The sequence below is a fragment of the Heteronotia binoei genome, chromosome 13 (genome assembly GCF_032191835.1).
Source record: "Heteronotia binoei isolate CCM8104 ecotype False Entrance Well chromosome 13, APGP_CSIRO_Hbin_v1, whole genome shotgun sequence".
Taxonomy (NCBI): Eukaryota; Metazoa; Chordata; class Lepidosauria; order Squamata; family Gekkonidae; genus Heteronotia; species Heteronotia binoei.
Window position 1 is genome coordinate 13,637,762 of NC_083235.1, and position 17,504 is coordinate 13,655,265.

The 17,504-nt window shown below is 47.8% G+C and overlaps 1 protein-coding gene across 3 annotated transcripts in view; it reads right to left on the reverse strand.

Annotated features, from left to right (window-relative positions):
* MAGIX (MAGI family member, X-linked) overlaps positions 1 to 17,504 on the reverse strand; it is a 47,794-nt gene that overhangs the window by 21,216 nt on the left and 9,074 nt on the right. For 2 of the 3 annotated variants that reach the window (XM_060253100.1, XM_060253102.1), the window contains exons 2-5: positions 16,522 to 16,700; positions 16,348 to 16,424; positions 10,676 to 11,221; positions 6,691 to 7,020 (exon numbers count right to left, since the gene is read on the reverse strand). In XM_060253100.1, the coding sequence (XP_060109083.1) occupies positions 6,691 to 7,020; positions 10,676 to 11,221; positions 16,348 to 16,424; positions 16,522 to 16,586 (1,018 nt within the window). In that variant the 5' untranslated portion in view covers positions 16,587 to 16,700. Of the gene's footprint in view, positions 1 to 6,690; positions 7,021 to 10,675; positions 11,222 to 15,318; positions 15,356 to 16,347; positions 16,425 to 16,521; positions 16,701 to 17,504 lie in introns of those variants that run through there. The other variant, XM_060253101.1, reaches the window with a different exon arrangement.

The following is a 17,504-nucleotide window of genomic DNA, read 5'->3' on the forward strand; positions in this document are numbered from 1 at the left end:
CCAAGGAAGGAGAGCCCACCACCTCCCAAGGAGGAAGCCTGTTCCACTGAGGAATCGCTTTAACAGTCAGGAAGTTCTTCCTAATCTTGAGCTGGAAACTCTTTTGATTCAATTTTAACTCATTGGTTCTGGTCCTACCTTCTGGGGTCACAGAAAACAATTCCACATCATCCTCTAGATGACAGCCCTTCAAGTATTTGAAGATGGTGATCATGTCACCTCTCACCGCCTCCTCTCCAGGCTAAACATTCCCAGCTCCTTCAACCTTTCTTCATAAGACTTGGTCTCCAGACCCCTCACCATCTTCGTCGCCCTCCTCTGGACCCGTTCCAGCTTGCCTATGTCCTTCTTAAAATGTGGTGCCCAAAACTGAACACAATATTCCAGGTGAGGTCTTACCAGAGCAGAGTAAAGCGATACCATCACTTCACGTGATCTGGACACTAGACTTTTGTTGATACAGCCCAATATTTCATTCCAATTGTGCTGCTCACCATGCTGTTAATGGGAAATGGAAAGGACCCCCTATTTGAACCAACCCATGTTCTTGCTGATGAGATTTTTAAAAGTTAATGTTTAGGCATGGGGAATGCAAAACCAAGCCCCACAAATGGAACACTCTTTCAAGAAAACAATTTTCATGCTCCTCGAAGTTCTGCATAAACTTTCCCCCTTTGGCATGTGGGGCTGCACAACACCCTCATTCCAACACTCACGCCCCATAGCGCACAATACTGCAACACCCTCACACATTCCACAACACACACGCACACACCCTCAAAGCCCCAGCTTCTCAAACCAGCAGAAGTCTAGGGAATGGCTGGACCACCCCTGTTCTATAGGCAATGCTGAGGTAGCAACTTCTGAGTCTTGGTACTGACAGATGTCACTCACAAATAGGGATGCCTGGTCCCTCCTGGCTACTGGCAGAGGATGGGAGTGCCAGATCCAGTCTGGGAGACTCCTGGAGATTTGGGGATGAAGCCTGGGGAGGACAGGGACTGCAGCAGGGTACAATGCCATAAAGCAGGGTTGGCCAAGCTTGCTTAACGTTGGAGCCACATAGAATAAATGTCAGATATTTGAGAGCTGCAAGACATGAGCGTCAGATGTTTGAGAGCTGCAAGACATGAGGGTCAGATATTTGAAAGCTGCAAGACATGAGGGTCAGATATTTGAGAGCTGCAAGACATGAGGGTCAGATATTTGAGAGCTGCAAGACATGAGCGTCAGATGTTTGAGAGCTGCAAGACATGAGGGTCAGATATTTGAGAGCTGCAAGACATGAGCGTCAGATGTTTGAGAGCTGCAAGACATGAGTGTCAGATATTTGAGAGCTGCAAGACATGAGGGTCAGATATTTGAGAGCTGCAAGACATGAGGGTCAGATATTTGAAAGCTGCCAGACATGAGGGTCAGATATTTGAGAGCTGCAAGACATGAGGGTCAGATATTTGAGAGCTGCAAGACATGAGCGTCAGATATTTGAGAGCTGCAAGATATGAGCGTCAGATATTTGAGAGCTGCAAGACATGAGTGTCAGATATTTGAGAGCTGCAAGACATGAGCTTCAGATATTTGAGAGCTGCAAGACATGAGCGTCAGATATTTGAAAGCTGCAAGACATGAGGGTCAGATATTTGAGAGCTGCAAGACATGAGTGTCAGATATTTGAGAGCTGCAAGACATGAGCGTCAGATATTTGAGAGCTGCAAGACATGAGTGTCAGATATTTGAGAAAAGGAAGGAAAGAAAATAGATAAGGCAGAGGGAGGAGGAAAGAAAGCAACTTTAAATGCATTTTCCAAGCCACTGGCTGCCTTGGCTTGGATAAGTGATATGCCTCCTCCAAACTGATCAACAGGGTGGTGGGAGCTTTTTGAGTCACACAATATGTGTGAAAGAGCCACATGTGGCTCCTGAGCCAGAGTTTGGCCACCCCTGCCGTAGAGTCCACCCTCCAAAGCATACATTTTCTCCATGGGAACAGATCCCTGTAGTCTGGAAATGAGCTATAATTCCACACACGAAGCTATCTGATACTGATTCAGACTCTGGGTGCATCATGGTCAGTATTGTCTACTCAAACTGACTCTCCAGGGTTTTAGGCAGTCTTTCATATCACCTGCTGCCTGATCCTTTGACCAGCGATGCCGGGGGTTGAACCTGGGACCTTCTGCACACAAAGCAGGGGCTCTTCCACTGAGCCATAGCCCCTACTCAGACACAGGTCCCACCCAGAGGCTGACATCCCAGCTCATGAACTCCTTCTCAATCCAAATACACAAACACTCCAGCCAGCAACCCACCCCCAAACAAACTCATATACTTAGCTCCCCCCCCCTTAAAAACCACACACCTCATACCCACTCCAACAGCTCAGTTCCAACTTGTTGTAAGTAGAGAGCAACACACCCACCCTACTCTAGAGGGAGAGTTAGACATCATTACACCTGTGCTCCCCTGCTTTCTGGAATGCAGAAGCCTCCCCCCCAAAATAAGCAACAAAGTAAAAGTGTTGGGAGGTTGGTATTTACGCTTGAAATCCTGGATGTGGCGCAGAAAAGACTGGACTTGCTCCAACATTTTGGGGGGGTAGAGAGAGAAGGACAAAGCAGCAACGCAGTTAGGGTAAAGGAAAGAGTCGACGGATTGATTCTTTCCTCACCCCCCCGCCGCTTCTCTCCCTGATTTTCCAGGGACCCTCTTGCCTCGCTCCGAATTCCTCTGTGCGTGGAGGTTTCGCGATAAGCCAAGGACTTTCAGGGGAGGGGGGAGGAGAGATGACCGAGCCTTAACCTGTTCAGAGCCAGGAGAGAGGAGTTGTTGTTCTGTGTATGTGGAAAGGTTCCAGGTTTCTACACTCTCTCTGGCATTTCCTGTTCCACTTTTCTAAGTGCAAGGTATAACCGGGCGACAGGTGTTTCTTCATACATATCCCCAGGGCTTTTTTTGTAGAAAAAGCCCAGCAGGAACTCATTTGCATATTAAGCCATGCCCCTTGACATCACCATTATTTTACAGAGGGGTTTTATGTAGAAAAAAGCCCAGCAAGAGCCCAGTTACATATTAGGCCGCTCCCTCTGATGGCAAGCCAGCCAGAACTGCATTCCTGTGCATTCTTGCTCAAAAAAAAGCCCTGCATATCCCCAATCAGGACGACAACACACCTAACCTACAAACCCCAATCCAAAGCCTCAGCCTCCCAGAATTCTCCTCTTCCCCCCCTCCCCATCCAATGAACAGAAACACACTGTAACTTTTCGATCAAAAAGCAGCAAAGGGAAGACTATTATTCTTGAGGGGTGTATTTCAGCTATAAAAAAGGTCAAGGTAGTCCCCTGTGCAAGCACCAGTCGTTTCCAACTCTGGGGTGACGTCGCATCACGACGTTTTCACGGCAGACTTTTTTACGGGGTGGTTTGCCACTGCCTTCCCCAGTCATCTACGCTTCCCCCCCAGCAAGCTGGGTCCTCATTTGGCCGACCTCGGAAGGATGGAAGGCTGAGTCAACCTCGAGCTGGTGACCTGAACCCAGCTTCCGCCAGGATCAAACTCAGGTGGTGAGCAGAAAGCTCAGACTGAAGTACTGCAGCTTTACCACTCTGTGCCACGGGGCAGTTATAAATATGTATAAATTTCACACCAGTTGTGACTTGTGCCAATAAATGCTGAGAATTCTCATGGTGGGCACTGAGTGTTCTTTAGAGAAGAGTCCCCACTCCCCACACCTATAATGTCCCAGGGGTTTCTTGGAAGTATTATTTTAAAAATCCTGTTCACCTGTAAGCTCAGAAACTGGCAGATTGGGCGTCGGCTTTCCGGTGCCCTTAGGGTTGCCAACTCTCAGAGGAGAAATTCCTGGAGCCCGAGGAGGGTGAGGTTTGGGGAGGGGAGAGACTTCAATGGGATATAATGCCATAAAGTCCACCCTCCAAAGCAACCATTTTGTCCAGGTGAACTCATCTCTGTTCCCTGGAGATCACTTGTAACTCCTAGAGCGGCCGGCATACATTTAGGACTGCATTTAATGAAAGCAGTCCTAAATTTAGATTTAAATTTTTTGTTTTTAGGTGTTTGTATATATTTTCATAGAATCATAGAGTTGGAAAGGACCTCTAGGGTCATCTAGTCCAACCCCCTGCACAATGCAGGAAACTCACAAACACCTCCCCCTAAATTCACAGGATCTTCATTGCTGTCAGATGGCCATGTAGCCTCTGTTTCAAAACCTCCAAGGAAGGAGAGCCCACCACCTCCCAAGGAGGAAGCCTGTTTGTGGAAGAGCTCCTCATTTTGTTTGTGGAAGAGCACCTCATTTCGTTGCTCTCATTTTCTTTTTTGAGAACAATGACAATAAATCTATCTATCTATCTATCTATCTATCTATCTATCTATCTATCTATCTATCTATCTATCTATCTATCTATCTATCTATCTATCTATCTATCTATCTATCTATCTGTTCCACTGAGGAATCACTCTAACCGTCAGGAAGTTCTTCCTAATGTTGAGCTGAAAACTCTTTTGATTTAATCTCAACCCATTGGTTCTGGTCCTATCTTATGGGGCCACAGAAAACAATTCCGCACCATCCTCTAGATGACAGCCCTTCAAGGACTTGAAGATGGTGATCCTATCACCTCTCAGCCACCTCCTCTCCAGACTAAACATTCCCAGCTCCTTCAACCTTTCCTCATAGGACTTGGTCTCCAGGTCCCTCACCATCTTCGTTGCCCTCCTCTGGACCCGTTCCAGCTTGTCTATATTCTTCTTAAAATGTGGTGCCCAAAACTGAACACAGTACTCCAGATGAGGTCTTACCAGAGCAGAGTAAAGTGATACCATCACATCACATGATCTGGACACTATACTTCTTTTGATACACCCCAAAATTGCATTTGCCTTTTTAGCCACCGCATCACACTGTTGACTCATGTTCAGCGTATTATCCACTAAGACCCCTAGATCCTTTTCACACCTACTATTGCTAAGACAAGTCTCCCCCATTCTATAACCATGCATTGGATTTTTCCTACCTAAATGCAGAACTTAACATTTATCCCTGTTAAAATTCATTTTATTGGTTTTAGCCCAGTTTTGCAGCCATTCAAGGTCATCCTGTATCCTGTTTCTGTCTTCTTCTGTGTTTGCAACCCCTCCCAATTTAGTATCATCTGCAAATTTAATAAGCATTCCCTCTATTCCTTCATCCAAATCATTGATAAAAGATGTTGAATAATGTTGAATAATATTATTTTATTAATAATGTAAGTAGCGAGCTCAGTCGGAAGAAAAGTGGCTTATAAATATTGTAAACAAACAAATAAAATTGTGTTCAACAGCCTTCTAAAGTTTGAAAGTGCACCTCCTTGGGGAGGCTGTTCCGTAATTGGGGGGCTGCCACTGAAAAGGCTCCTTTTGTTTGCCCACCAAATTAGCTTCTTTGAGTGATGGCACGGTCAAGAGGGCCTCCCCCTGTGATCTTAATTCCTGGGCAGGAGCACATGGAAGAAGACAGTCCTTCAGATACCCAAGCCTCAACCTACATAGGGTTTTAAAGATCAAAAACAACACCTTGAATTAGCCTCGGGACTAGGATTAGAACTGCAGTTCACACTGTAAAGGCAAAAATTCACATTCTGTTCATTCATTCGTGCCGGCAGAGGGACTGCTTGAGGGAAGGTGCCAAATCTTGTAGGATAAATAAATAAATAGCCCAGCACAAAAAAATGATGGGACCATATCTTACTGTTCACTCATTACAGAGTTCAATGGATTGGGTCTGGAGTCCTTGCCCTGTGTCAGAGGTACCCCAATCACACGTCAGTGATAGGGTTGCCAGGCCCAATTCAAGAAATATCTGGGGACTTTAGGGGCGGAGCCAGGAGCAAGACTGTGACAAGCATAACTGAACTCCAAAGGGAGTGCTGGCCATCACATTTAAAGGCACCGCACACCTTTTAAATGCCTCCCCACCATTGGAAATAATGAAGGATAGGGGCACCTTCTTTGGGGGCTCACAGATTTGGACCCCCAGGTCCAATCCTTTTGAAACATGGAGGGTGTTTTGAGGAGAGACACCAGATGCTATGCTGCAAATTTGGTGCTTCTACCTCAAAAAACAGGGCAGCTCCAGAGCCCCAGATACCTGCATATCAATTATGCATTATACCCTATGAAATTGGTCCCAATAGAGAATAATGGAGCTCCCAGCTGACATATCCTTCGCCTCCCACATTCTGATGACCCTGAAGCGGGGGGAGGGCCTCCACACCAGGGGATCCCCTGCCCCAACCTGGGGACTGGCAACCCTATTCTCCTCAACTGCTGCATGTACAGTAGCCAATTAGGTCGGGACAGTGGTGAACATAGAAAAGAGGTTTCAGTTTTCTTCCCTGTGCCGTGTTCCCAATTTGTCGCAATCCTAGGCAGCCAGTATTTGGGGGGGAAACCCCATGTTACCTGAGATATGTGTGGATTTCCTCAACATAATCCCTCCAGATTATTCTGTGCGCCGTGCTGTCAACAGGCTGTGTGATGCAACCAGGTATTGCAACCAACTCCACATTAAGGCTATGATGCAACTATATGGAACTCGCTGGGCCTCTGGGTGGAACGCTTGGAATCCGAGTGGAAGCACAGAATGCTCCCAGCTCTTATCATGCTGTGCTGCCACCAGAACCTCACCTGCATGCCCAGTTCCGCTTCCATCAGTTGGCGCGACGATACCGGCGCTGCGTCCCTCTTCTTCTTTGGGACCGTCCATCCCGCTCGTGGGTTCTCCGGCCCCTCCTGCTGGCCGGGGCCGCCTCAGCCTCTGGGAACAGCGAGCTGGACACACCAGGACGTCCCGGGGCTCAGGGCCCACAAAACTGGTCACCGCCAGAGTGTCACCTGCAGAGCCTCCCCAAGGGTTTGGCGCATCTCGTGGGACTCCTTTATTGGGAGGGGGATCGGGCAAGAGGTGTTCCCGTCTAAAAGAGCAGTTTTCATGGGGGTGTCTCCGGGAGTGGTGGCCTGCAGGAATAAGGGGAAGAGATAGAATTTCAGCAGCATTTTCTCATGCATTATCTTGTTGTGATGGTCACAACAGCCCTGTAGGTTAAGGTATTAAGGCCATGTTGAACATAGGGACCTATGCCAGGGGTCTCCCAACTGGTGCATTTTGTATTCTGTTTCTAGGACATGCAGAAAAATAGGTTAAAATGTGCCAGGGTGTGGATGGGCGGAAAGCAGCTCAGGACATTTTGCAGAAGTAGCTCTGATTTTTTTTAAGAAGCTGGCAGCACCAGTTTTAGGTTGTATTCAGGTGTTATGATAAACTGTGGTTTGTGCAACAAATGCTGGATAGTGTATCAGATGTAAGCAGGGGTGGAATTCTAGCAGGAGCTCCTTTGCGTATTAGGCCACACACCCTGATGCAGCCAATCCTCTGAGAGATTACAAGACTCCTAATATTTATTAATAATTTATTGATAATCATGGTTTTATCTGTTTTTATCTGTTTAAATGCTGATCCCTTTATATGTTTAAATATTGTAATTTTGTTGGATCTATCACTGGAAGCCGCCCTGAGCCACTTGTGGGAAGGGCGGGATATAAATCCCAAATAAATAAATAAATAAAATAAATATGCAAAGGAGCTCCTGCTAGAATTCCACCCTTGGATGTAAGAAACAAACCCTGGTTTGTGCATAGATTTGCCAAGTCCCTCCGCTGCTGAGGCTGGGGACTCAGCATGCGCAGCATGATGCCGTCACCCAGAAGTGACGTCATCGTGCTGGGCACGTCACACTGGGGATGCTCTAGGATTCGCAGTTAAAACTCTATGGTACCACAAATCCTAGAGAACCCCTGGCATGATGACATCACTTCCAGGTGATATCACCATGCCGAGCACTTTGTGCAACAACAGGGTCCTTTTCCCCCCTGAAAAAGTCCTGGCCCTCATCGAGGACAGCCGGACCTTAGGGCCAAGGATCACCAACAAGTTCTGACCAGAAAGAGGTTCTGGTGGTGGCACCGCACGATAAGGATCACCAACAAGTTCTGACCAGAAAGCGTAATGCCCTTCCAGAGACATAGCGGAGGAAGCAGTCCCGTAGATATGTTGGTCCCAGACTGCTCAAGGATGTGCTCCACTCAGTGGGGGTGGGGGGTGGGGATTAGAGGGAACACTGGGTATGGCAGAGGCAAGACCCAAACCAGGAACCTCCTGAATCACAGTTTATTTACTAAGCCAGCTCTTGTGAAGGTCCCCTCTTCTCCACTTGCTTTTACTCTCATGGCCATCTGCTCACTCCTGCAGTTAAATCTGTCGAAGATTGAGAAGTACTGACTTCACTTCCACCTACGCAGCTCGCAAACTCTATTGCACACCACACTCTCTGTGAGAATGAGGGTGACGGGCAGAAACTCCTTCATCTTCCCCACAGAGTTTATATACCCACACCTACTATTAAAACTGTGCAAGGCTTTATAGGTCTGATTTTGAAAAACGTTTGCGCATAATCTCTCGGCTAGTTTTCTGTGAAGGCGTGACTCAATAGTTGCCCTCCTTTTGGGCTGGGGACAGGAACAGTGACTGTCAGACAGACTTACAGTGCCAGCAGGAAACTGTTGATAGGCCTTGGCAGGTAACATGCAACAGATTATATCTAATAACTGACATGTAGTAGCATTTAACACATTTTGTGCTAACTTCAGTCATTCATTTAGAGAACAATGCTGAACAAATCTTCTTAGACTCCTACTCATGTCCCTTCAAAGGGGCATATTCCCACAAAAGGACCTCACAGAAGAAGAAGAAAAAGCCCACAGATTTATACCTCGCTCAGGGGCGGTGCTAGGGTGCAGTCAAAGGCCGGTGCCTCAAGCAAGTCACAGTTGCCGCCCCACCGCCAGCACCGACAAGGGCGAGTGCAGTGGCAGCGAAGCTTCCGGTCTCTGTGTGCATGCCATCGCTGTCTGCCGCTGCTTTGCCTCTTGCGTCTGTGACTGAGAGCCTTGCTATTGCTTCCAAGTGGACTATTTCTGTCCGCTCAGAAGCAAGGGAGGGTGGGAGGGCCCAAACACGGCGCTCTTTCCCTCGGCGTGCCACCCCTTGCCCGGCACAGCGCTCCCAGCAGCCGCCTACAGCTGTCTAATGGTAGCACCGGCCCTGACCCCACCCTTCTATTTGAATCAGAGTCTCAGAGCGGCTTTCAATCACCTTTATCTCCTTCCTGCACAACAGATGCCCTGTGTGGTGGGTGGGGCTGAGAGAGCTCTCACGGCAGCTGCCCTTTCAAGGACAATTCTGTGAGAGTTATGGCTGACCCAAGGCCATTCCAGCAGGTGCAAGTGGAGGAGTGGGGAATCAGACCCTGTGAGGTGGGTGGGGCTGAGAGAGCTCTCACGGCAGCTGCCCTTTCAAGGACAACTCTGTGAGAGCTATGGCTGACCCAAGGCCATTGCAGCAGGTGCAAGTGGAGGAGTGGGGAATCAGACCCTGTGAGGTGGGTGGGGCTGAGAGAGCTCTCACGGCAGCTGCCCTTTCAAGGACAACTCTGTGAGAGTTATGGCTGACCCAAGGCCATTCCAGCAGGTGCAAGTGGAGGAGTGGGGAATCAAACCCGGTTCTCCCAGATAAGAGTCCGCACACTTAACCACTGCACCAAACAGTAAACATCCTCCTGAATATGTTATAGAAGTGAAACAATCAAACTGCCAGTGTTGACATCCACACTGAATTGTGAAATGCACATGTTGTTGTTGACTTCATCAAAAGCTGAACTGCAAAATCTACAAAAAAAATAATAATAATCATTGCATTTGGGGGGGGGGGGTGCTGAAATTCCATTTCAGCTCTACTTTCTGTACAAACGGGGATCTGCTGTTGTTTGCCCCGTAAATACCTTGTGGTTTCACATTAGTCATTCACAGACCCCTTTTCAAAGTAGCACTTTGGATTGTGACTGTTTCCAAGCACTCAAAGGGGGCTTGCTGCTCCACAGGTGGGAATGGCAATGCTTCCTGCACAGCATTATTCAGAGCATTTGTGATTTTTCACGTGCCACAGGCAGCTGTCAGAAGTGGCATTGCATACAGTTGCACTGACAAGCCCTTAGGGAGGTGCCACAGGAAAGCAGACAGGAGACCTGACTCTTTTTTTGCTTACGGCATAAAGTGTCATGTAAACTGCTGGTGCCGCATAACTAGCCGAATAAATCAGCTCACGTTTTTCTAGGTGGTCGGAGAGGTTAATTTGCATCAATTATCTCTGTATTTTTTAACAACAGACCGATTATGTTTGAGAGTCTCAAGACATGAGCATCAGATATTTGGGAGCAGGAAGGAAGGAAGGCAAATAGATGGGTGGAGGTAGAAATAAAGCAACTTTAACTTTAAATGCATTCTCCAAGCCACCAGCTGGCTTGTCTTGGAGAAGGGATTTTAAGATACAAATGCCTTCTCCAAGCCGGCTGATGGGGCTTTGAGAGCCGCACAACATGTGTGAAAGAGTCACATGTTTGGCCACATCTGTCATTTATTTTATTTGGCTCTTACGTCAAGCAAGTTTGGCCACCCCTGCCCTATGGGGTTGCTATAGGTCAGATGTGGCCTAACACCACTTTCCACACCCACAGCAGCAAAAAACATTGGACCAGTCCTGGGTGCAGGTGATTCTTACCTTTCCTCTCCACCAGCAGGATCACATCCCCGGCTCGCGTATGTTCTTGTAAGACGGTCTCCACTTCCCCAGGGCTCAGATCTCGGACGTCCGCTCCATTCACCTTAGCGATGACGTCTCCTTCCTCCAGCAAAGGGCATCTCTGCTGGTCCCAGATCTTCACCACCCGAGCCCCTGGCTTGCCCCCGCTGAGACATCCCACTCCGAACCAGGGCCCGGAGGGGCTGCGGGGCAAGGGGACCGGGGTGAGGCGGCTGCAGGTCGCCCCCCGGTGGAAGTGCCGCTCGGCGTGATCCTCTTCGTCGCCCAGGCAGGCTTTGGTGCAACAGCGGACGCTGAGTCCACGGATCCTGCGGGAGGGGGGTGGTCCGGCTTCTTGGCCGCAGGCTGGGCCTCGGGGAACGGTGGGGCTGGGGGGCACAGCACCGTAAGTGGGTGGAGGGCGGCGGGGCAAGAGGGGTTCCCCGTCGGAGAGGCAGGAACAAGGTGACTGCCGGTGGGTATACTGGAGTATGCAGTTCCCGTCAACCACTACTACGACATTCACTGCAGGAAGGAAAGGGGTGGGGGGAGAGAATGATCTTTGCCCAAGAATGACGTTACCCCTTACAGCCAAGACTGGGGCTGAAAGAAATCTGCTCCAAGAAAATGTCTTCCAAATTGTGCCTTGCAACTTTTGATATTCCAAGTATTTTCCCGACACTTACTAAATATTTCTCCAATATGTGACGTATGCATTTGACAACCTATGATATTTGTCAGGTTTCATCAAATGGGTATTTAGTACCAGGCCGCATTTAGAAGCTAGCATGCAATGGTGTTTCGCATTTGACAGGGGTTGACGGTTAACAAGCGATAACCTATCAACAGTGTTCAAGCACAGGCTGGGATCAAATGCAACATTTCCATGGGTGCAAGGACTTTTGCCCATAGAGGATGGCTTTCATGGCTTACCTCTCCCTCAGCAGCCTAAAACTGGGGTGTCAAATGTGAGGCCTGAGAGCCAGATCAGGCCCCCGGGGGACTCCTGTCAGGCCCGTGAGCAACTCAATGTCATCTTCTTCCTTCTCCCTATATCTTGCTTCCTTCTGCATCACAGCTTGCTTTGCCAGGCTTAGTCAATCGCACAGGAGCTACAGAGCAAAACCTCTGTTTTCTCCATTGGCTGACCAGCACATGAAGCAACTTATGTACAAACGCTCACAATGCCCAGCCATTTCATGTTTTCCTCTGGGTCTTAGGCTCAAAGCATTGAGCATAAGAATTCTGTAATGAATGTCAATCAAAAGTTTTACAACTTATAGACACAAACCTGGACAACACCTGAACAGCATACTCAAGATTGCTACAGCACAGACATTGTCTTCAGATTTTGATGCAATAATACAGAGCAAGACGGATCAGTTATCAGAAACTGTTAAATGATCAAAATATTGCAGAAGTGTTAATCTTTTAAGCATATTTTAATCTTTTAAGCATATTTCATTGTTTTTGTATCCTTTATAAAGTTCCTATCTCCGTTACCCAGAATTATGTTTTATGACACACATGGCCCAGCCCAAGAAGATTTATGTCATATCTGGCCCTCAAAACAAAGTGGGTTCAACACCCCTGGCCTAAAATGTTCCCTGAAGTCCTGTTCTTGGTGTCCCTTCTGCCTCAGGAGCGGGATTATGGGAAGCATTTGGGGCTGCTATGGCAGGGGAAGCTGAGAAAGAAATGCTTATGGGTGGAAGTCCTGGCTCCTGTGGATACGCCGCCCTGGATCCAACCCATAGATTATATTTGATAGTTGACACGTAAAGGCACTCAAGATCAAATAACATTTGATAGAAAGCATGTCATTGGTATTTGGTATCGACACTTCTGAACAGCTTGTGAAATTTCAGACCTACTACTCTGTATTGCTAACACGTTTTGTGAGCTGTTTGGACAGCACAAGGGAGTGGTGGTTTCTAAGGAGATACATGTGTAAATAAAGAGGGGGGGAATGCCTGCCAAAGCAACAAAAAGATGCTAGCAAGTCTACATTATGTGAATTTTGAGGAAACATTTCACATTCATTATGAATTCAGCTGAAATTAAAATCCACAGTGTAAATTGGTGGCGGTGGAGGGGTGGAATGGCAATTTTGGCAAATTTCAGATATCCATTTCAGCTCTAGCCAAGACGAAGCGTGCTCCTACGGAATGCAAGGCCAAAAAGCAAGGCTATAAAATTGGTTCCTTTCAAACATTTAGGATGAAAAAATCCTCTCTTTAGAGCAGTTGTGGGATCAAAGATACCCAGTGACTGCAAAAACAGAATCGGATCTGTGGAGAAATACATTTCTAAATCTGATGGGGCCCTGTAAGTCCAAAGAAATGGTTACCCTGGCCTGAAAATATTGGGGTATTTTTCTCCTTCCTTGGGAACATTTAGAATGATATAGCCATCTGGGTCTGACTCTAGGATGATATAGGTCAAGCTGTGGTAGTCCATCTGCAGCAGCTGAAAAGAGCAAAAATCCAGTAGCAGCTTTAAGACTAACAAAAATTTGGGGCAAGGCATGAGCTTTTGTGAGTCACTGAATAAGCGAGCAGTGACTCACAAAAGTTCATTCCCTGCCACAAATTTTGTTAGTCTTTAAGGTGGTTTGTTAGCCTTTTAGGATGATATAATATAGAGTATTTCTTCTCTGAAGAATCAAATTGGTAGAAGGGCTTGTGATCTATCGTCATGTGGGAAGACAGGACGAAGCTGTCTCCAGGTCAACCAAAATGATTCAACAATATGTTTTGCAACAAACAAAAGTGACGCTGATAGAGAAAGGATCCCAAATAGAAATATAAAGGTCTGGAGAAAACGTGGAAAAAGCAATTTTTTTCCCTGAGGGCTTTTTTTTCTCTCAGTCTTTTCACAGAAAAAAAAATTGGAATTTTGAGGGAACATTGAATAAAAAATTCCTGTGAAGTATTTTCTGTTGTGGAAACGAGTGAGATGCCTTTTTAAGGCAAAGTTACTCACTCAGAATGTTTCCTAAGAACTCACTCAGAATGTTTCCTATAGTGTGATGATTTTGATGAACTGCCATATTAGATAATAATCAGTTCTTCTATATATTCAAGTGTACTGTATACATATTCAGCACACTTGAAAAGATACATTCTTAGACTAGGTAACCAATCTTGTCTAAAATTAGTATGAGGCATTAAGTAGGTTGCCAACCTCCAGGTGGTGGCTGGAGATCTCCTGGAATAACAACTGGTCTCCAAGCAACAGAGAACAGTTCCCCTGGACAAAATGGCTGCTTTGGAAAGTGGCCTCTATGGCATTAGACCTCATTGAAGACTCTCTCCTCTCCTGCTCAGGCTCCACCCCCCAGATCTCCAGGTATTTCCTAACCTGGAGCTGAGAACCCTAATTATTGAAAAGATGGTTTTTTAGGGCTGTCAAATTTAACCCAATATCCCAGGGGTGGCCAACGGTAGGTCTCTGGATTTTTTTTGCCTACAACTCCCATCAGCCCCAGCCAGCATGGCCAATGACGGGGGCTGATGGAAGTTGTAGGCAAAAAACATCTGGAGAACTACTGTTGGCCACCCCTGTAATATCCAAAGCTACTGATAGACCTTTAAATGTGTTGCCTGCACAAATGTGTTTGCTGTCCAATAAATAACGTTTCTGTTGTTTACTTCAAAATTGATGGTTTCTCCTTACAATAGGGTTGCCAGGTCCAACTCGGGAAATAGCTGGGGACCTTGGGGGTGGAACCAGGAGACTTTAGGGATGTAGTCAGGAGCAAGGGTGTGAAAATTACAATTGAACTCTGAAGGGAGTTGTGGCCATCACATCTAACGGGACTGCACGCCTTTCAAATGCCTTTCCTCTATTTGGAAATACTGGAGGATAGGGGCACCTTCTTCTGGGGTTCATAGAATTGGACCCCCTAGTCCAATCTTTTTGAAATTTGGGGGGGTTTCTTGAGGAGAGGCAAAAGAGGTTATGCTGAACATTTGGTGCCTTTGCCTCAAAAAACAGCCCCCCTAGAGTCCTAGTTAGCCACAGATTAATTCTCCATTATATCCTATGAGAATCAGTCTCCCCGCCCTGCTTTCTGATGATCCTGAAGTGGGGGGAGAGCCCCCAAACCTGGGGATTGGCAACCCTACCTTACAATCTTTAGCTTTGTCCTGTATCTCAGATGCCAAAAATTCTTCAATAAAATATCTCACATAGTACGATTCTATATGCCTTAACACAGCAAAGTAAGTCTAGGTTGATATGAAAAGTATTGCGTGAATTTCAATTTTCTCTCAAAATTTGGTTTCTTTCTGGAGAAAAAAAAAAGCCAGAAAAATGCTTTTCTCCCCATGTCTTTATCATTTCCAGGAAAAAAAATAGATTTCTAATGCTAAAGGAGATAAGTGAAGAAGACCAGAGAATATTCCCCTCAAGGAAATTTAAAACCCCTCTGGGCTTCTCATGATGTTTATTCGGCTAGAATAATAATTCCAATTTGCTTGTCTCTCTCTTCATGCATTTGAGGGGCAAAGACTGCAGTCTCAGCAGTTACACCTCAGCAGGGGGGTGGTACAAGACCGCAGTGGTCAGAGAGACTGCAATTCCACTAAAAGAGTAAACCTAGAGTACATACCACCTACCCATATTCTAAGGCAGCAGAGGGCTCCGTTTTGACAACTTGGGGGGCAGAAAAGGCAACAGGTAAATTTACGAGCATGCAACACTCCTCCCTCCCAGTACATAAATTCACAAGTGTTAGTTGCCTACAAAGAAGAATAATTGCAGATTTATACCCCATCTTTCTCTCTGAATCAGAGACTAAGAGCAGCTTACAATCTCCTATATCAGGGGTGGCCAACGTAGCTCTCCAGATGTTTTTTGCCTACAACTCCCATCAGCCCCAGCCATTGGCCATGCTGGCTGGGGCTGATGGGAGTTGTAGGCAAAAAACATCTGGAGAGCTACCGGCCACCCCTGCCCTATATCTTCTCCCCCCATAACAGACACCTTTATCTCCTTCCTACACAACAGACAACCCGTGAGGTGGGTGGGGCTGAGAGGGCTCTCACAGCAGCTGCCCTTTCAAGGACAACCTCTGCCAGAACTATGGCTGACCCAAGGGCATTCCAGCAGGTGCAAGTGGAGGAGTGGGGAATCAAACCCAGTTCTCCCAGATAAGAGTCCACGCACTTCACCACTACACAAACTGGCTCTGGTTTTCCTAGACTTCCTGTACACACAGACGTGAGGGATGGAGAGCCGGCGTGTGTGTGCATGTACTCAGCTCAGAAGATCCGTGGCGGCTGCCGCAGAGCTTGCCCTTGCTGAGGAGGCGAGGAGCGGCGGGGACACCTTGCCTGGGGCGTCAGCTTTGCGCAGGCTGTTTAGTGCCAGTGCTGTGGGGCAGCAAAAAAAAAAAACAGCACTGCCGCACCCACCCCCATCCCTGGAAAAATTGTTTTCCAGGAAACCGGTCCCTAGTGCCAAAAAGGTTGGGAATCGCTGGGCTAAAGAGCCCTTTGCTCAGGTCTCAGCTTATGCGGATTGGGCCAAATTTCCTGGCTGACAAGATGGCCTCCGACTCAGAGGGAGAATGAATTCCCACTCAGCACCAGCCTCTTCAGGCCATCCTACTGACACCCCGAAACTGGCCCACCTCTTCCACTCACCTCCTGCAGCAGGGGTGGTCTCTGTCGCTGGAAGACGAGCTTCACACGTCACCTGGGGGCTTTGTCGGGTACTGCAGCTTTGGGAAAGTGGAAGCAAAAGAGGTGAATACGAAAAGAGGGAATCGGTCCTCCCGGCCACCCCAGTCCTCTCCAGTAGTGGAGAGCTGGACTGACCTGATGCCGCAGGGCTCGATTCGCTCCGAGCCCCAGTCATGCACATGGGGGCCAGCACCCCCCATGGCTACCCCGCAGTCAGCACAGCCAGGGATCTCGCTTCGGGGGCCCAAGCCGTGCCCCCCGCACCCTACAGGGGGGCTTCGCAGGGCCCCCAGAGGTTGCCTCACTTTGTCCTGCTGGGAGACACAAACGTTGAAAGAAGTTCAGATTCAAGTCTATTGTGCAAATAGATTAGAAAACCTCATGGGATGAGTCTTCCTAGTTCTATGTGGGATGCTCACGGAAAGCCCAAACTCTTCTGAACCCACAGGACATGTGGAGAGGCCTTCTTCAGTAAGGTCTGTATAACTTGCACCCCATTAAAAAAAAGGTAACGGTAGTCCCCTGTGCAAGCACCAGTTGTTTCTGACTCTGGGGTGACATCGCATCATGATGTTTTCACAGCAGACTTTTTGCGGGGTGGTTTGCCATTGCCTTCCCCAGTCATCTACACTTTCCCCCCAGCAAGCTGGGCACTCATTTTACCGACCTCGGAAGGATGGAAGACTGAGTCAACCTGGAGCTGACTACTTGAACCAGCTTTCGCTGGGATAGAACCCAGGTCGTGAGCAGAGGGCTCCGACTGCAATACTGCAGCTTTACCACTCTGCGCCACGGGGCAACTCTCCACCCCATTACTTATGTATTAGTTGGGAACTTAACTACCAGTTTGTGAATTCCCAGGTAGGCAGCCAGGACCGGCACACCCATTACACAACCTTAGGTGGTCACCTAGGGCGGCACCCCGGGGGGGCACTGAATTGGCTGCCCTCTCCCTCCTGGGTGATTTAAACTGCCCGGGGGTGGGGGGCCAAGAGCAACCACTGCCCTTCTGCACCAGTGAAAGGTCCCCACCGATCAGCTGTTCAGCAGAACCTTTCACTGGCACAGGGAGTGCCAGAAGAAGCGGCTGGCTGGCCCCCCTCCATGTAAACTGCGTG